The sequence below is a fragment of the Cydia amplana genome, chromosome 10 (genome assembly GCF_948474715.1).
Source record: "Cydia amplana chromosome 10, ilCydAmpl1.1, whole genome shotgun sequence".
Lineage (NCBI taxonomy): Eukaryota > Metazoa > Arthropoda > Insecta > Lepidoptera > Tortricidae > Cydia > Cydia amplana.
This window is the reverse complement of record NC_086078.1, coordinates 5,785,955-5,807,531: the sequence shown is the minus strand read 5'-3', so window position 1 is coordinate 5,807,531 and position 21,577 is coordinate 5,785,955. Positions and strand designations below refer to the sequence as shown.

Sequence of the window (21,577 nt, the reverse complement as noted above, 5' to 3'; positions counted from 1 at the left end):
ACAGTAGTCAGGGAAGTGCATTTTTCACATACACTTAAGACAACTTTTTACGCAACTTGAGAATTAACAACATTACCGTAAATCAAGAATACTACACCAGAGGGGGTTGCCGATCCTTCGTGGCCATTAAAACGATTGCGATGTCCGAGTAATGATGGAAAAGTGAAAGTATCGAACAGGCTTCGTTATCTTACTACAGCCTGCGAAGCTACTACTTTAATTACGATTTTAACTGGCTACTTCAAAAAGAAAACCTCACATAATTTTGCAGCCAGTCAAGTCATATCTTCATTCTTTTGTTCCTTCATATTATAGGAATAAGAGGTATAATCGGTAGAAGGGCGGTTAGTGGGTTGTAAATGTAAAATTGCAAAGCGGCTTGTTTGTTTTGAGAGCTCGTCAGAAGCGAAAACTTGATTACGGGAAAAAAAGCAATGATTCAGTGCGAACCAGTCGCTTCCTCGGATAGCGGGACGCATGTAAATGGCTTTGTGCGATAAGTGTCCGAACACACCAGGGATTCTTTTTATTTTATAATCGCCCTTTTTAATGGAGTAGCTTACGAAAGCTTAGGACGTGAATTTTAATGAGAAACCATGCATTTTAATCAGAAAGTCGCCTTGTATTTAAATGCTATGTAAGACAAAGATGAACGATCTGATAATGGAGATCATGTCAGTTGAGAGATAAGTGCTAGCGGAGTATTTTTGCGACGACTGCCATAGTTGATAGTGTATACAATTTTTGTACTGAAATTCGAAACTTCGATGAATAAATGTGCAGAATGTAGAACATTTTCAAGCGTAAGCTATTTACGTTACGGTATATAAGGAAACATCTAAACTAAACCTTCGTCCTTTTCAGTACTTAAAAGGTAATGTGACACTTCGAAGCAACATCGTAATTGAATAAACCAACTTAACCAACGGTTATAATATACCACCACACCGGCAGTCAACCTAACCAATGTTTAATCAATTTGATAGTTAATAAGTAATTATAAAGGATCGCGCCAAAGTGAATGTTGTTTTCAACGTAAACGAGACTGAAATTGTCACGCGTCTAATGTTACCATGATTACTGTTTACTGTATTTTATGCCTTAGTATAAAGTAGTGAGACAAATGGTATTCGGGGTAATTCAAAAAGTCCATTATTCTGTCTAAAGCTATTTTGCAACACAGAAACACCGGGAAACTAGTTTAAAAATATAGAAATGACATTTCTTGTCACACTCAGTGGTTTTTCGAATTATTTGTTTTGTTTTTTCTATGAAAACCTGGCAACACTGTGCGTAATCGTAGGAGCTGGCGTCGGCGCGGCGATCGGGCCTGCGCGCGCGGCGCCGATTAGTTTAAACGCCGCTTAGACAATAATGACCAAGGTGCTAGCATGGCACACGCAACTGGCGACACGATACGCGTATCGCATTGAATCCCAATAGTGTCTACCTTATTTATGATGATGATACGGTTACATAAAACACTCAAGAACTCATCTTTCTCTCATGCGATAGTGATGAACGCTATTTAACAGAAGGCGATGAAGGCATTTTATACAAACGATTAATAAAACATTCAAGGACTCAGCTTTCTTAAATTTTTCCGCAATAGTGTTGAACGCAATGGACAGATAGCGATGGAGACAAATTATACACAAAAGTAGATATGACGAATTGATCGTAAAGACGTCACAAGCATGTATTTAGTACAGAAATGCTTGTGCCGCACACTGGTGGAATCCCACCCTAAGATAACGTCCTTAAAATATATAAAATATATCCTCAAGACTTACTGAGAAGCAAGTATGATAGTCAATCTTCAAGTGAAATGTACGCCTCCAAAATTATTGTCCACCTATGTCTATCACTACATTTTTGCAAATAAATATATCTTTATCTTTATCTTTATCTTTATCTTTAATGAAATGAAAACTTATTCTTCTCTCCGTTTCCCCGCAATATATTCGCTACAACATAGTTTAAAAGTAAATTCATGTTGGTTATCAACACAAAGCAATTTATTTGACTGAAATATTCAATTTTGGGCATCTTCGATAAGAGACGTCGTGATAAAATTGTTATGAAATCGAAGGCATTTTGTACTACTTACATACTCATAAAACTCAAGTTCTTATAACGTAGGTATTTACCTACATGTAATGTACTCATAACGTAACTTTTAAGGGTAACATTCATTGTCTCCTCCCAGTCCTCCCACTATCCTTGATAACCATTAAGAATTACCAGAAAACAAAACCCGAGATTAATAAGTGGTTTTCACAAGCTTGTTTCAGGGACTTCAATTATTACAACATTTTCATCTTTACTCTATCAAAATCCCCAAATCGTATTAAGCATGCTAGCACTTTAAACTGGGTCCACTTTCTGCGTAACACCAGTAGTCCACTCCGCTATAACATTTTCTATCGCATTAATACCTTATTTTCATAATGACATAAACCTATCGCTTTATTAACCACGTTTAAGTTTACGAAGATAATACAATTTTTTAATTTAAAGTGTAATTGAATGGCGCTTCAATGCTTGTATTTAAAACAATCATCATAACTATAATGGATGCGAACATCGCTTAATTATGACGGTTTTATAATAAGAATAAAGATGAGAAAACACCCATAAAAATACGGTGTTCTAAATGGCAAAGATGTAAAAAAGGCCGACATTGTCAGTATGATGAAACAAGACTTATTAAGGCTTAATTTGGCTAATAAGAAATTCAAAGCTACCAGTAATTATTATTCACGCCCACGTCCATTTAAGCATACCGAACATTGTAATTGTAACCCTGAACGGTCTTCTAAGCGTGAACAAGTGCGCTTAAAATCTAATCTATAACTTGAAGCAAACATGGTTATGTTACATTACATATCGCCTTCGTTTAATGTGTGCACAAACACATAACAGAAGAACATTTTTGTAATGTTTTGGCAATAGGTACATTTTGCAAAATGTTTCGGTAAGTGTTTTGTCCCCACAGTTATTTTTCATTACTACTTGTATCAGTTGCGTCAATCAGATAATCGAGTTTAGATTCAAGTCTTTACACATGCTAGGCTCCAGACACCATGCAAATGCGCTATCAATAGCTGTGATAATTACATGCCCAGCCCGTTGCCAGCTTCATTCATAAACAACCGAGATTGCTTTATGAATGAGTGGCCGTGCCCTTAATATATTGTCGCCCGACTTCCATAGTTTCCTGCTCGCCTATTACCATTTATCGAATGTTGTCCGCGCAGGCTATCATTTTGACCGACCTTGAATCATGAATTTCATTGAGAACATTATTGCAGGTACAAGTAGTAGTCGTACATCGTATGGAGTTCACAGCGCCTCGTAAATTGCATTCTTATACTAGGTAGCGAGAACATGAATTTAATAAATATATTAACGTTCAATTCATTAACGGACGCGAAAAAACAAACATAACTCAACACGCTATTACAGAGCTTATGAACATAAACCTGTCCGGCTGTTAATAATTCTTACCTTAATGGTCTCTCATTGCTGAATAAATTTTAGCGCTAAATAAACAAGCGTTATCTATGATCTGCACAATGCTGGTCCAGGGCACAGCGTCTGAGACGCCGCCTCCTCGATACCATCACGCCGATACGCATCAAGGAAGACCAGTTGTCAATACATTTCACCTGCGCCGGGCCCGGCTGATGGCTGTCGGTGGCTCGAACCCGTTCCCATGAATTGTGTTGCGCGAGACATTTTTATACCTCTGTCCGACAAGACGTACTCCTTGCTTACATGTTAATGTATTGACCACCGGCCCCAGTTTTATGTCGGGCGCTCGGGCGCCGGCCGGCCTCGTCGATCGAAAATCTAATTCAATTTGACGTTGCGGCAATACAATCGAGAGACGGACGGCGGCGGCGGGCCGCGTTAAATGCTAATTCCTTCCCTATCCTATGCAAATTAACAACATAGCCACTAAATAGCATTAAGCCCGAACAGGGGAATATTCCGCTAACCTTATTTACGGACAATTCAGACGTCTCCAACAAACACAGGTGGTCCCAATAAAAGGTTCGGAAGCCAGCGCCTCTGAGGATGCCGCCTCCCTAAAAGGATAATAATACGTCGTTTCCGAGTCCGAGCCGAGAATCCCCTGGACCCAGGAGAAATGTAAATTGTCGTGCCACCTGACAAATAGCTTAATTAACGACTAACACGCGACATGGGAATTATTGCGATTATTCGAATGGTTCATTACGGCGCATGGCACGGCGCCCGCGCCTGCACAATTAAGTGCTAGTTTATACCCATCTCAATGCTCACAAGTTACAGTATTTTCTCTAATTATGTATTAAGTAGCACGCGGCAGTGTCTCAATATCACCTCCGATTTAATTCTCTCCGCAAAAAGCTTTATTTCTCTGAATACAATGAACAAAAGATACTGGAGGAAACTTATGATACGGCCTAAGTAGCCCACATGCGGTAATTTAACGAAGGTATTAAATCTCAAGGTTGGAGGAGTTAGGTTGGTTTTTTCGCAATGTTGTGGGTCGGTAGGCGTGTGGTGGGCGCGCGCACGTGTCGAGGCTGAGGTTTGTGACGCGACTGCGCGCGTGGGACGCCGTCGCTCCACTGAGGACACGAACGGGTGCCTCTGCGCATCACAATCCTCGCAATATTTACTTCTATGTCATTTATATCAGGACCATTCCAAATTCATGTGAACTTCTTCAGTTCTAAGTACTATTTTCGTCGATGCTAGTTGCTTTACGAGAATGTTGAAACTGTTGAATTTAAATACTCTTAAGCAATGATGATAGAAAATGGTCTGTGTGTCACTCAGGAATCGAGAATTGAATAAAGTAGTCCTCAAACTTTGTCAAGCACGCCGATTTCCAGGAATCCAGTTCGAGATCAACGGTCCACATCTATCAACACATCGACAGCTCTAAAAACCTTTCAAACTCAACACCTCACTCCGAACAAAAACCCTCTCAATCGCGGCGGAACCTCACCAAAATCCAGTTCCATTTCAAAATATAGCGGAATCCGCCAAAATCAACAATGGACACAAAAACCTGGTATTGTCCAATTGCATGGTAACGATGCCAAAACCCACGCTTTCCCACCGAAATCCGGGATCGTTTGCTTTTTCCGCCTGATTAAAAAATGTCTCGTTGTGCTTACGAATGGCAATCAAATAAAAACCTACAGAGCGATGTTTTATGTATGAAATTCCCGGTTTCTATACATAATGTATGGGGCGGCCGCTGCGCTTGGAAATTTGACAAAACAGCCGGACTCTATGGCAGTTCGGTTGTCCTTTTTTTGGCTTTTGGTGACGATAAGATCTGAAGTGATTAAAGTTTTTTGACCTCTTTTTTCGTAGAAGAGAATTAAACGGATCTTTTTTTACTATGAAATATTGTTATTACCAGACGTAGAGAAACATGAATGTCATACCTAATATATAGCTAGTGCAGATCGATTCATAAGAACTGGCAAGATATTTATAAATTGCGGATCATATTTTTACATTTGTTAATCAAATAAATAATATCTACCCACTTGATTATTCGATCTAGTTAATATTAATTACTATCAATTTTCTGTTTAATGTATACATATAAAAAATAAATATAGTAGACGGACGCTATAAAGCTTGTGTAAGCTTAGTGTTAAATATAACATTAAAATAGTGTTAAATTATATTCTTACTCATAAATTCTCACAATAATTGCCTAGTAAATGGTCATTGCAATGATGATCGGACATGATAATTAATATCTTGGGTTTAGTATATGTTTGATTATTTTTTAAGTCGTTAATAACAACGCTAACAAGGTAAGGTGCTATGCAGTATCCGTTTTATGCTTATATTTATTATAATCGCGTGTTATTTTGATTTTAATTTTAAAATAGTGCAACAAGTTTTACGTGCGTGAGCATTTAGGCAGGCCTATGGAACTCTCCGCGCGAGCTCGGTTTTATACCTACGAGTCTGTTCCCGTTCACGGTAGAAAAGCAAGCCAGTTGGTTGCCACACGCGCTCACGCACGCACATCGCGTCGCCGCGCGCTCGAATATGCCAAATTGTATGCGAAAGAAATGTCTTCTTCACGAACAAATAACACAGCTTGTAGTGTCGATGAATGCAGAAACAACAAAATTAATTAAAAAAAACCGTTTTTGCTCTTCCGATAGATAGGAAAAATATAGTATAGATAGACATTCTCAATATAAGTAGTTTATAAAACGGAATATTATTATAACTAATTGCAACTTATCTTACTCATGTATACCTAGTTATTGTACGCTATGATTTTATATGGCAAGTTCTAATGCAAGTTGGACAATTAAATCTTATATTTTAGGTAGGTATCTTCTATAGAATATAATAAGTAGGTACCTACTTATTTGTAAAATCATTTCTAAGCGTCGGCAACCCTAGCGTTGTGCCGGCGCGCGCGGTGCGGGGAGCGGCGCGTTGAAGGTTACTCCATTGTATTTTTGTGTAGGTATCAAAACGGTAGGTATTTGCGTTTTCTTTGAGAGATAAGTATCTGTTCGTAAGAACTATTATATAATCTGTGATTTAGGTACCTAATCGTAATAAATCGCTAACAATTTATTGGACGTGGAGTTTCACAGTTATCTTCTGGTTATAATACTTTAATTTGTCTATCGATTGTAGTCGGTACAAACCTTCGTTTTTACAACATGCCTTTTCTTTTAACTAAAAATGTGAGTAAAGTATCTAGCTCGTTAACCTCACGTACCAATTCAAGCAATGTAAACTTCAATTACCTACTGAACAATCTTGTCTCTACCGCTAAAATTACGTGGTAAAAATTCAATTTACCACAGTAACTAACGCAAAAAAAGATTAAACCGATAGCAAAATCTATAGAATCTACAGGGCGTGAACAGCTGCCTATTCGATCCAACAGGTCGGCCGTTCGTTACGCAGGTGTGTGAAGGGTGCTTAAGGGTGCGCTAAATTTATTGCGCGAGAGACTGCAGTGTGTGTACCGCTTATTGCTCGATGCTTTATGGGTCTCGCAATAAGATGAAACTAGTTTTAACTGTAATCGACTGCAAAAGAGTTTGCTACAGGTCAAGATTACTTGAAGCATGCTATAGACAGTTTAAGTCAATTTTGTCGCGCGATTATCACCGTCGACTTGATTATGATAAAGAAGAGTTGTCAAAGCTGCAATTTAGGTTTGACGAGATGATGCAACTTTGTATTGTTTCGATTGCGTGATTAGTAATTAAATGAAATAATTGTAGAAAGATGCTTATCGGCCTGAAAAAAGTTAATGCGAATGATCTATGATTGATCTAGTAATTTTCATTATATCATGTTAATTTTAAAACAAAAATACCTACACTAATTCAGACAATTAGTAAACTATTACAGAATAGACATAGAGGTAAAGGAATACAAAGAATCGCAACTAAAGTAATTAAGGAACATTAACGACATAAATTGACAAAAGACCAATTAGAAGACAATCCAAATTTAATGCATGAACCACTTAGTAACATTAAAAAGTACGATAAAAAAGCTAACCTTTATTAACGTTCACTTAGCGGACGATGAAGAAATTCAAACTATTCCAATTACAATTTCAAATTGTCCTGGAACTTATGAAGTTGACGATATTAAAACGTCAACGACCGAATTTGAAATTTAAATCGAAAAAGCTGCTTGGAACCAATATTTATCACTTCAATTAAGGGTCTCAGTTGGCACCTTAACCACCAAGTTGAGGTTCTAGGATATTGAAGAATAGGTAATTGGAATTTTTAAGGTGTATGTGTGTCATGTACTTTAGAAGCTCTTGCTACAATTATTACACATCCATGTTTTTTTTCTCGATATTATTTACTTCGACGTACCTACCTACGATATTTTTGACCGAGAGACATACCTCTCATCTGTAGACCTACACCACTTTACTGTGAGGATCTTATAGCTATTTAGAAGTAGGTACTTACTGTTTAAGTTTTTTACGTCACTCGAGAAGAAAATCTCACTTCCCGGCCAAAGCAAAACGTAAAACTTTAGACAAACCACGGGCTTCGTAAAGCCCCAGATCGCATATTTATGGCCCTCAACTTCGGTTCGGGCCATAAACACCTGCGATCTGGAGCATTTACGAATTCACCTCCCTAGGTATGTAATGAACTATTGTAAGATTAGGTTACGTATAAGCGGATTTTCGGAGTTATTCATAAACGTTTGTCAGATCTAACAAACCGTTGATAATCGTTTGTCCCTATATCCGTCATTTTTACATCGTTTGTTAGAAAGAGACAAAATTTAATAGAGGTTTGTAAGAGATTGCTAAGTTATGAATAAAGGGATTAACCTTATACGTTTCACACTCCAACAAAGTAAAAAGGATGAGAATCTAACTTTTTTGCTCATCTGAACCCGCTCCCGGTCTTGTCAAGAACTTGACAGTTTTTTACTGACACGAACTTATCAATAAATTTAATGACAAAGGTGTAAACATCAGGTGCCCGCGCTTTTCAATTAACTTCCAGTTTAAAATACAGTAGTCGAGTGACTATTACTATGTAAGAATCCATTTCATAATTTACTTTTAAAGACCCTTACAAGCTAATTAAGTACTACGAAACTAAAGACGCGTGTCTTCGCGATTGTTGTAGCACGAATATCACGAGGGATAACATTTTAGCTTTACGAATACGAATAGCAGACAGTTCGCTAGTGACATTACCATTTATCACAAAGATAGTGATGGTCACAAGATGTCACACTAAATAAAGTCGAAATAGCCATTGCGGCGTTGCAGTTACGTACTTTACGTATAAACACAAAACCCGCCTACACGCAGAAGCTAATCTTGACAGTGGTTTGATAGACGTCCGTCAAAATGGGTACAATAATGGCATTTTTCTTTTGTTACATAATTTTGTATTGTAAGTTAATATATGTATGTACAGAGGGGCTACCGCGAAAACCGAAAATCGCAAATTGCGGGGATCTTTCTCTTTTACTCCAATGAAGGCGTAATTAGAGTGACAGAGAAAAATGCCCGCAATTTGCGAACTTCGATTTTCACAGTTACGAGGGGCGTTCAATATATAATGAGAATGAGATGTAAACTCTTTAAATATTAGGAAAGTAAATACTGGCCGGTAAAGCTAATCTACCTAGCTGATCGCCATGAAAAAAAAAACTAACTGTTTTTTGTTTAAAAAAAAATACGGCGATTTCTTTGCGATGCTATTGAGTACGTTAGCGAAAATGGAGAAAATTGAACTGCGCGCCGTTATCAAATACTTGTGTTTGAAAAATTTTTCTACGGACCAAGTCGATTTAGATTTACGGGACACTTTAAGGTCTAATGCTCCTCCGTATTCGACAGTCGCACGTTGGTGCGCCGAATTTAGACGTGGAAGAACATCGACCATGGATGACCCCCGCTCCGGACGCCCTACTACAGCAGTAACTGAAGAAATTGTGAAAAAAGTCGAAAACTTAGTTTTGGCGGATCGTCGTGTCACGGTTCGTTTTATTGCTGAAAATGTAAAGATTTCAACGGGGAGCGTGCATAATATTTTACATGAACGCTTGGGTATGAAAAAGGTATCAGCGCGTTGGGTACCCAGAATGCTTACTGACACGCAAAAACAAACTAGAGTCGAGATTTGTCAAGAAGGTTTGGACCTGATACAGCAAGACAGGGAACTTTTTTTGGCGCGATTTATAACAATGGACGAAACATGGCTCCATCATTACGACCCTGAAACGAAACCGCAGTCTATGACATGGAAAAGGCCATCATCTCCAACTCCGAAGAAATTCAAGGTGGGCCCATCTGCCGGTAAGGTCATGGGCTCTGTTTTTTGGGATGGTAAAGGGGTCGTAATGATTGAGTATCTCGAGCATGGAGCCACTATTACGGGCACTTTATATGCCAAACAAATAGCAACATTGCGCAATGAGATCCGTGAAAAACGGCGAGGTAAACTCTCGAAAATTGTGTTGTTCCATCAGGACAATGCACCGGCACACAAGTCCGCCGTTGCAATGGCTGCAATACGTGATGCTGGGTTCGATATCCTTAAGCATCCTCCGTATTCACCAGACCACGCCCCTAGTGATTTCTACGTGACAGGCATGGTGATAAATGATAAAAATGCGACCATGCTACTAGGGCAGGAGACATGGTGATTCTACGAGTATCAAGAGAGTTTTAAATGCAATATCAAGTTTGCTCCATAAGTTTAATTTATTTTAGTTCGACAATGTCCATCAATAAACATATAATTTTGTTATATTTTCTGACAGTTAAAATCCCAACAGATATATTAGGTATTGTATAGGGATGGGGAATCATCAAATAACTGTCAAAATTAAATAGGACGTCATCAAGCGATCTATCAACATTCCTACGCTAATGTCCCTGTACCTACACCGCAATCGTGCACATACTTGTGTTTTATGTAGAGTTTTCTCGAAAAACCTAGCCATAAACATTCTGGTCGTGAGTCTCGAAAACTCTTTGATATAGACCGACGACTAACGAACCGCGCGGCCGATAAATCGGCCGATTAGTCCGACGGCACCGGGACAGACTGTCGATCTTCCAGACTAATCAGTTTAACTATTGACAATGACAACTTGTCAGCTGGGGCGTAAGGATTTGCAATGCGATTGATAGCCGTAAGCTTTCTCACATTTGATTTGGTTGGGAAAACAACAGAATCAAATTTAAATTGATATGTGGTTACACTGCGGATTGGCAGCGCGAAGTACTAGGCTTGCATGATAGTGAGGCGTTCGAGCAAGGTGTTGGGAGGCGGGCCAAAAGCGCCAGACATTCCCTTCTCATCGGCCAATTATGCTTGACCTTCTATACCCCGCGGACGCCACCTAACTCCACGCGTTCGGTAATCAAATTACGGGTCGCGTCAACTTGGACGCTCAACACAAACCTATCGTATTGTCATGAACTCCTGGTAGTTTGCTCGGTTAAACAGTCGCGTTTGGTATTCTCATTAAAGTTCAACAAAACTGTTTTGCAACACTAGTTGACACCTCACAACTCACAAGTCGCCGATGTTATCTGTCATTACAACATATTATCTTCAACACCTATTTCTTAATTGATGTAAAGTATATATATTTAATTAAATTTGGAAAAGATTAAGTTATTTAATTTTTTGTCTTCTTTAGCCCAACTAAGTACATAAGTACATTGCGGCAAAAATCGAAGTTTGAAAAAACGGCGATAGATGGCATTAAACACAAAGCAAACACTCAGGGCGTTACTTCTTTTCTTCTCTGCGCTCCTAATACGAAGGAGTCCATATTAGGCACTTTTGGTTATTCTAAATCTTTGGTACAAAAAGAAACAAATCTTGTCTATGACACTAGTGATGTGATAAGTTAAGATAAAAGTAAATAATCTACAGATCAATGTTAACACAATCTTTTTTTTAGGGTTCCGTACCCAAAGGGTAAAAAAAAACGGGACCCTATTACTAAGACTCCGCTGTCCGTCCGTCCGTCCGTCTGTCACCAGACTGTATCTCACGAACCGTGATAGCTAGACAGTTGAAATTTTCACAGATGATGTATTTCTGTTGCCGCTATAACAACAAATACTAAAAACAGAATAAAATAAAGATTTAAGTGGGGCTCCCATACAACAAACGTGATTTTTGACCGAAGTTAAGCAACGTCGGGCGGGGTCAGTACTTGGATGGGTGACTGTTTTTTTGCTTGTTTTGCTCTATTTTTTGTTGATGGTGCGGACCCCTCCGTGCGCGAGTCCGACTCGCACTTGGCCGGTTATTTACCTATCTGAGAAAGGCGCTTTAAAAATGTTTTGCTCATCATTTACATTTCACTATTTGAAATTGAAGTACTGCAACTAATATTTAAAAAAACATTGGAAAAGCCGAAAAGGTACAACATTCAAAACGAACAGCCTAGCCATTAAAAGGAAGGCTGTTAATCTCCTTACACAATCAAGCAGAAGCAACCAAAATACAAAGCAGCGCCACACAGGTCGCACCCGCCGCATTAGCATTACAAAACTGCGGGCCGTGAGATATGGGTCGCAGATGCGCGCCCGCGCCGCAATTAGTGTAGGCGCAACATATAATTGTCTCATTTCGGAACAGCCCCGTTCGCACTCCTGTCCGCAGCTCATCTCGTGCTAAGAAAAAAACAATCTTGATAGCTTATGATGCTAAAAAAAGGTGGTAGCGAAAAAAGTAAAGCAATATGCAAATTTATCCTGTTAACAAACTTATGTAGTAAACAATAGTTACAAAACGTTAAGATCTAAACGTCGGGTCGTGTGGGAAAATAATCTCGAGCGCAATCTACATCCGAGCTAGGTCCTAATTAATTTAGTAATCGCTCGTGACGACTTATTCCGGCCGTAGACCGAACCACGAACCTAACGAAATCACGACTCCGCCAGACAACGATAATCGTTATTTTAAATTTATTAAAATGTCCTCTTAAAGGACTATCGGGGCGCCAATATCGGACTGTATAATTCACGCTTCGGAAAGGAGTAGACAATGAGGGTCATTATATTTTATAAAGTCTCTATCTTTTTGTTTAAAATAAATCTACATCCGGGTAGATTGGGCGTGGGGGAAATTTGATTAAAGATTTCATCGTACAGGGAAATGCTTTTTGCTGAAAGATAAACAGCGGGGAGAAATGCCGGGCGCGGCAGATAAAGGGCCATAGACAACCTTTACGTCCTGCAGACTACATCAAAGGCCGGGTACACGGCAATTACATAAGAGCGGGTACAATACCGGCATGCACAACAAATGCCGTCGTGTCGCTGGCCAGGCCCCTGGGGCTCCGTAATTAAGTTCCGCTTGGGGGTGCCCACTCATAACTCCACAGTGCGGCCGTTGGATCAATTGTGGGTCACGATGTTTGACACCCAGGTCTAGATCAGGGTCTAAGCGAAGAAATGAAGGCAAAGATGACAACTTAGGACCAATCGTTGGATTAGCGTGAAATCATACTGTCATTTGATAATGACAATATAAATTACTGTGTATGACACATATTAAAGTTTTTTTGCATAAAAATAAGATAATACCTATATACAAATAAATCCAAATCCACAATTTACTTCGCCACTTTTTATGTCTCTCAAATTGCCGATGGAAGAATATGATCCATCAATTTATTACATATTTTATTTCACGCAGACGTCAATGTATCAGCAATGTAAATCAGTAGAATAATATTCATAATTAAACGTCATAATTCCAAACCACAGTGAAGAGCTGCATCCATAAACATCGATATCGATAAAGGATTAGCATACGGCAATATTAGCGATTCCCAACTGCCATTAATTAAAAATTAAAAAGTAAAGGGCTATTACTGCGGTAACGAGGTCGGATGCGTCCAGCTAACAAGTAACAACAGAGCACGCCGCCGACTTTGATACCCGCTGCGCGACAGCGCTTGCGTGCGAGACCCGGGAATGTGCCGCAAGTTACAGGAAACGCCTATGGCTCGTTTTATCTAGCATATTTTAGTAGGTAAATTTCAAAACCGTAACGGGATTTGGAAAAAATAATGTGTTCTCATACGTTTTCAAAATCAATTTGGCATTTTTATAAGCTGAAATATCTACAAACATGTTAATATGCACACGTCTTATGGACTATAACAAATAATAAAAGAAGCCGAAACTGCCAACTACTACTACGCTTAGGAAGTAATTGCTTGGCAAGAATCCAAAAACAGAAAATACGGGTTTAGATTAGAGTGTCGAAATATCATCTTATTATTAGGTATAAACCCACCCTAATACACTTTTGTATTATTTGTTTTAGACACTCGTATCAGCTCATTTCACCGACTTTGGTTTAGTTACAGTAGAGGTACTAAGTTTAAAGAAAATCCCAGTAGTAATTCTACTTGTCTGCCATGCATATTAAGAAATAGTTAGACAGTTTTAAAATGCTTAACTTTCTATCGCCATCACCCTACTGTTGGCTAGCACTCAAAGACGACAGCAAAAAATGTAAATATACTGAATTGACCCCGTTGTGAAAGACTTTTAGCTGTTTAGTTATATTTACATTTTCTACTTAACCGTTTGTCCCCTACGCCGACCAGCATGGTGAATTTTGACAGACATCCCTACACGGTTCGCGGAGACGTCTCTACGCGCATAGATTGACAATGCGCGGGCGCGGATAATGAAGCCGCGCGGAACGTTTTGATGGCTATTAAGACTTTAGATATGTTTCTAATCAACTTTACAAAAGGATAGTTGTGTGCGTTTGGATTAGATTGTTTGATTATATAGATAATTTAAAACGCGTAATAGTCAAGTGCATTTTATTTATTGGCAACGCTTTTTTATGCATCAACTAGAATTTTAGAATCTAATACCTTTAAACGAGCAATTCTTGTATATTTATTTATATATATATTATTTATTTATATGTATATTTCGGGGATCTCGGAAACGGCTCTAACGATTTCGATGAAATTGGCTATATGAAAGGGGGCGAAAAATCTATCTGGCTAGGTCTTATCTCTGGGAAAACGCGCATTTTCGAGTTTTTATATGTTTTCCGAGCGAAGCTCGGTTACCCAGATATTATTTGTTATTTTATTAAAGAATAAACAAATAAATATTAAATTTAAAAGTAAAATGCGTTCAAAGTTTGGGCAAGTCTAAAAGCAACTTTGACAAGAAATTAACAACAAATTGAATATATATTATATTGGAAAACAAGGTTTTAATCTCTTGTGCCGCGATATTACCCCAGACAGATAGGTCATCAAAAGTTTAGGAGGGCTCAAAAGCTTTGGCTTCAGTTGCTTAAAACAAAATTGCCTCCAGAAACTCCAGATACTTAAGTGGGATTAAATCTAAATTATTTAAAAAGAGATTGTTTCAGCGGCTTCCAACTTTACTCAATATTGGTTATTAGATAATAACAAGGCTAAGTGTATAAAATTAATAAACATTTGGTATACTAAAAAAACATCTTGCATAATACATTATAAACCACACAGATACAACTTGCAAGAAAAGAATGTAGAAAGCTTGAAAAAAGCTCGTGCAAATCGGTCAAAAGTTAACTGTAACAAATTTCACGCAACCAAACCCGTTTTGCCAATGAACAAAAGTTGTTGACAAGTTGAGTTTTCGAGAGCAATTTTAAGCGAATTTCCAAACGTCATAGAGTAAAAGTTGTTCTACTTGCTTACTGCTTAAGTATGGTAATTACAGTTTCGATATTTCACGTAATAAAGGACGGATTTCGTTTACTTTTCTGCGCTTACGATTTTGATTGGTGCCTAATTTGCATCGACTTGTTCAATATGTATGTTCAACTGCCGAGTACCCTACTCGCGTGAAAATTTTAATTTTAAACGCTTATTTGATATCAATACATGATTAATCAGAAAAAGTAACAATTTCAGAAGTAACAGGATATGCACCAAGGTTTTGGGTGCAATGTGAATGATATGTATTCGATCTCTAAAGTAAATGTGACCAAGTACGTATTTATTAATTATGCGTTCTCGTCAATGAATCTAATAATATAGGAAGAATAGATACCTAAATTAATGATGTGTGATGAGTCAAAAAGCAATAAAAAATTATTATTTTATAGCTAACTTTTAAATCTCTATTTACTGATTTTAAATATCGTTGCAGGCAGTAAACAACAGAGGTACCTATTTATGTATGAAAATAAATACATAATTATGTGCTTATCTAATAATTTTCTAAGTGTAGGTACATCATGTTGGTGGGGAAGTGAAAAACGAATAATAATTTAATAAGATGCAAAATAAGATAAAGCTCTTAACAACATTAATAGAATGTAATGTATTTATTTAATGAAGAATGTTATATTCTATTGATATAAAGCGATCTAGTCATTCCGCAGTAATGTATCTACATATCGGTCTATAATTTATACGGAATAAAACTAATAAATATTTATTGCGCTTATATGAGGTCAACTTATTAAAATACAGTTATGTATTAAACTAAGTGCCTATAATTGCCGTAATTAATAATTATCGGTGTAACAAATACAGTAATAACCAGATTATAAGAGGATTCTGAAAACCACATCAAAAACACAAACATTAACCTTACCGTGATAAAACTTAAGAGAACAAGTCGCAAGTAAAATGGCGTATTACGAGGGAAATTGTATTAAATTTGATCGTATTAAGCACGTCCTAAAGTAGTATTTAAATCTACCATAAATCGAGCCGATATGACATATGTTACTACACACAACACAAGCCTTATTGAGCTGACTATAAGACTTTAATGTTAGTCAATTTGTGTAAAAATAATAAAAATGTCCTATAATAGTTATTTATTTTATTTATTTATCTGTCAAAAATCCGAGTTAATAAATAAAGATAAAAAGCCTAGATTTATGTCACATATTTAAAGATTGTAAAAACTAATTTTGTTAGTATAATGATTGTAATGAATAAAAAAGTGTAGCTATGTAGGTATAGAAAATGGTGCAATTTTTTTTTCTGTGAATTATTCTGGAAGAACCCCTCTGCAGGTTAAAGGCTTCCTCCAAGGTGAACCACCACCACCAAAATGCTATTTATTTTTACGGAAAATTATTATGCTGATGCTGTGTTATTGATAGGAACAATGATATTATATTGCCAATGAACTTTGCGTATAAGTATAATTTTATTTATATGCCAAGATTGCCAAGGAAACTCCTCATATAAATTTTCAAGTTATGTACAATAAATTTAAATAAATACGAAATACCTATAGATAATGCTGCAGGAGGATAATATAAGTTTTCGTAAATAAAAAATCCATTTGCGTTTTTTGACGGTTTATAAATCGAATCCTGGTGCAGTTTGATGCACATTAGAAAAAAGTGAAATTGTTTCATCAATTCAGATTCCTAAGAACAAATTTCTGTATTTATTGGTTTTAGGTTTTAGTGCTGAACCTATAATCGTATTTACCCATCCTACAATTTATCCCGTTTAATTTCAGGTTTCATCATATTTTGCTTTAAAACCTCTTTTCAATGATTAAACCAGCTCACACAAAATTATTTTCGAAATATAAAATTAACATCGATTTAATCGATTAAGCTGTATGCTTAATATATACACCACGTATAATCGAAATACAGGTACATCACTAACTTCACCAATCGTAACAAGTGGCGCCATCTAGTGACAACGTCACGAGAAATGGCGCTGTCACAGCTGATTGTCATAAATAAAATATAAATGAATATGTATTATTACACGAAATTCACTCACTACAATTCACTTCTAATGCTTCTAATATACTAATACGTAAATTAGTCTTTTTAGGCAAAGAAAGATCCAAATATCTTTGTTATTACTCACAAAATGCAATCGTCTTAGCTGTCACCTGTCAAAACATTCGCCACAAATAAGCACAAAATCACCGTAAATATGTTGAAAACGGACCTTATAGATATCGGCTAACGTGAAATAATATATATGTAGCATAAAAAAAACATTTAGACACATTTTCGGCAATACTCCATGATTTCACCGTTGTAGCAACATAACCTCTAAACTTGACAACCAAAATAATGAAAAAGGTTGATTTTCTCATTAAAACTCAAATTACTTACATTTCATTTTCATTTTAAATAATTACTACTACACCTTGTAACTTCAGGCCTCAAGTATACACACAAGACACTAGTTTTATAGTAATTTTTAAGGTAATTTCAATTTTCTAACTGATCACTGACAAGAATTAAGAAGAAAATATATTACAATCGAAATTGGAACCGCATTACATGCTTATTAACTTTGGTTTTGAACATATTACAGTAGTTATATTAAAGTAATTCATGCCATTAAAAGGATTTCCAATCATGTTTTCTCATGTAATGCATACAATATGTGCACTTGCCTTTGAATATTTAAAATATTTAATATTTTAATTTGAGGACATACAATAAATGTATTAAATATTAAAATTAAAATAGACTTAGTCACAGCTTTTAAACAAAGTTTTTAACTTATTCAATTATTAAAAACTATTAGCTTCGGCTCGCACTAAAGTTAAAAAGAAACAATTATTTTTCTCTTCATATTGGTAGCTCATTTCAAGATATAATTTTATGAATAAGGAGCTCAATGTACTTTAAAACTGGAGGCCTGAAATTACTGCACTTTTCACACTGGTCAGCATCAAACAGTTGTTATGGAATATTGCCAAAAGCGGTCTCAGCGACCCACCTTCTTCATTATGCCCGTCTTTCGCTTCGAGAACGTGGTGTACCGCCGTAGTTTGTTGTCTATGTACTCCATCTTGATCTTAACTCGGCCTTTGGTCTTCTTGCCATTAGACGGGGGCGATTTCTTCGGCTGAAGAGATGCATAGCCATCGTCTGCTATGTCCGGCATGGGGCAGTGGTCGAGCCCTAGGCTCTGGGACGGCCGTTCGTCGTAACACTGGTCCGAGGGCCGCTTCAGGCCGCGCGGGCCCGGGCAGGGCTGCAGCCCCGGCCGCAGCGAGCCGCCGCCGAGCGAGCCCGGCGCCCGGCCCGCGCCGTACATGTCCCCCACGTCTCCCAGGAGACCCATCCCATACGGCGACCCGAAGCGGGGCTCCCGCGCTCCGCCGGGCGCGTCCATCATAACCTCACAGTACGCCACAGTAAACGGTGCGCGCACGCGCTTCACACACCTCACCGTTCGAAATGCCGAACGGAGACTGACCGAAAACGCGAATGAACCGAGGGCGGGACTGACGGGTCGGCCGCTCGGACCGTGACTGACTTCGCGACGTTCGCGTCCCGCGCGCCTCCACCGCTAGCCGTCCCGCTCACACGCACGAGCCGATACTCTCCGCGAGCGAGACGGCGTACTAGGGCCGTAATCTGACACAACTGTAGGAAAAGCGTGCTCCGGGACGCCGCGAGTTTCAGTGCCCGAAATCCCGTATTAATAGAGCTTTTATTTTGAGTTTATTTCGTAAATAGAAATAATAGAATCGGAAGTGGAGCGACGCGCGCGGGGCGGTGGGCCGGCCCGGCCATATTTAGACGCGAGCCGTGCCAAATATGGCAATCGACGGTCAAATGGGGGCCACTGAAATCCCTCCTACTCGCACCTGGCGATTTTCACATCTAATAATCAATTGAAAACTTTGTCACGTCAGTATAATATGCGATACGTTTGACGCTAGCTAAATAGCCTTTATTTTATTTTACTCGACGATATCTGAACCTTGCTCAGAGGTTTACTTTTAAAAAGTTTGGAGTTGCATGCGCAGTGTATTGCGCGGAAAGTTTCTACTTTCAGAACTAATAAAACTTTCAAAACAGTTTCATGACGTATGTTACGTTGTAAAACTTGTAAAAGATGACAAATTATTATTTCGTCGACCATAAAACTTAATGATGTGCATCATCTATTCTCGAAATATACAACCGTAAATAGTTCAGCTAATGTTTTGGCTTACTGCCAACTTTATCTGCAATAATTACAACAAACGAACAAAGTTGAACGATTTCCTTCTATTAACTTTTTTCTCTCAGTCTTCTCTCGTAAATCTTTACGAGAGAAGACTATCGTAGGTATCTACCTATCTAGGTACATAATCTCCTGGTGCGATGATATAATATTAATAGTTGTTACATATTATTATTTTGAATCTCAAGGAGCCTCAATTAAACCCCTCGCAACTCTCAGGATTCGCTTGACGTGGGAGGCAATGGGCCAACATTGATATGCCAATTTTTCGATTCTAAACTTAGATACCACCATAGAGAAAAAAATACATAGAGTGCTCACTCCATACATCAGTTCAGACTATTAATTTCAGTGTCTACATCTAGCATCGAGTAGCGGAACTATCAGTACTGCTACTTGACAATAGATGTAGCACCGACCGGAAAGTCTTATCTCAACAGCATAAGACTTTCCGGTCGGTGGCTACATCTATTGTCAAGTAGCAGTACTGATAGTTCCGCTACTCGATGCTAGATGCTAATAGTCTTTTTGGTACTAAAACTGATGTATGGAGTGAGCACTCTATGTATTTTTTTTTTCTATGATACCACCTAATATTAACGCGATAACATACTTAGTTTCGGTTGTTTGATATATAGGTACCTAGAAAAGCGGATCGAAATAAATTCCAGTAAAACAACTTAAAAATGGTTCAATCAATCACAAAACTTATCTAAACCATCGCCTACGCGCGTAACAGTTTATTCTGCTCATTATTGCCAAAATCGAATTTAAATTAGTTTCAAATAAGTTTTATAATGTTATTTTGGTTATTAACAAAACTCTGTGAATTTCCTCCGCGTAACAGCGGCCGCCTACGTTGTCCAAAAGGCGGTTGTTTTTCCTTTTTAAGTTTATTTTATTGGACTTAGTCACGGTGCATTCAACTCTTAAAAGCCTTAAAAAGGTTGACATTATTTTAATTGCGTTTTAGTTGTTAGGAACCGTGTGTTTCCTTGATTAGTAGCTTTATTTGGAGGAAATTAGGTACATGTTTTCAGTCACGCCTGTTTTCCGGTAAGGGACTTTACCTGATGAAATTTACCACAAAAGTTCACTGCAAAATTAATGACATATATTATACCTAATAAAATGGTACAGAGCAGTCGTAAGATAGGTCTACCTTTTTGTAAGTACATAACTCAAAACAAGCTCTCAAATCGCTATAAAGCAAGATTTTTCTGGCCTCCGTAGCCTAGACGGTAGTGACACCGGTCACACCGGCCTACGAAGTTGGAGGTACCTACCGGTAGGTAATTATATAAGTAGGTATCGATTCTCGGTAAGGGTATTCTTTTGTGTGTTATCAGAAGAAGAAAGAAGAAATAGTTATTTGTTTTACAAGGGGACAAAGTTGTTGTTTAACCGCTCGTGCTAATATTGATACCCGAGCAAGCGAAAGATTCCAAAATTTAAATCAAATCCAAATGAATGTTATTAAATATTTATCATTCAAAATCATCATTTAAAAGTCTATTCTACCAGCAAACATAAGAAAACAACTCCTGCATTTGATTACTTTGCCTTACATGTGAATAAAATGCAACTTTGCAAGAGAGCCTTTACCAGTTGGTCTGGTGAAAATAAATTTATTCAGGAGGTTTACAATATTGCTTAAATCTATAATTACACTTTTATTCATATAAAGAATAAACGTCACTGAAAAGGTCTCCCCTCAGCTTGGTGTCAAGTTACTTTTTTTTTAGGTAAGTATCTTGACGCTGGTCTTCCGTGGAGACCCGAATATTTGTTTCTGTGTTATAGATTTTTTCCATATGTATTTAAGTATTTACATATATCTATATGTTAGGTAGGTTTATACAGTTATATATATTTTATATACCTTGTTTACAGTTAGTTTCGATTTCTATGACACTTGAAATAGACGCCAATGCGCGACGCCAGAAATTTTCGGAAACTTTTAGAATGTTCTGCAACTTGCAGATTGCTGTACGGCGCTCTAGGACAGCGTAGGTATTCACGATAGCATGTCATAAAATAATGTTTCATACAAATACTT

At 37.7% G+C, this 21,577-nt stretch overlaps 1 protein-coding gene across 2 annotated transcripts in view; it reads right to left on the bottom strand.

The window, feature by feature from the left end:
- Positions 1-19,166, bottom strand: part of LOC134651384 (serum response factor homolog) — a 300,163-nt gene extending 280,997 nt beyond the window's left edge. Inside the window, exon 1 of one of the 2 annotated variants that reach the window (XM_063506476.1) lies at positions 18,280-19,166. In XM_063506476.1, coding sequence (XP_063362546.1) covers positions 18,280-18,681 — 402 coding nt within the window. In that variant the 5' untranslated portion in view covers positions 18,682-19,166. The remainder of the gene's footprint in view (positions 1-18,279) is intronic. The other variant, XM_063506477.1, reaches the window with a different exon arrangement.
- Positions 19,167-21,577: the final 2,411 nt, after the last annotated feature.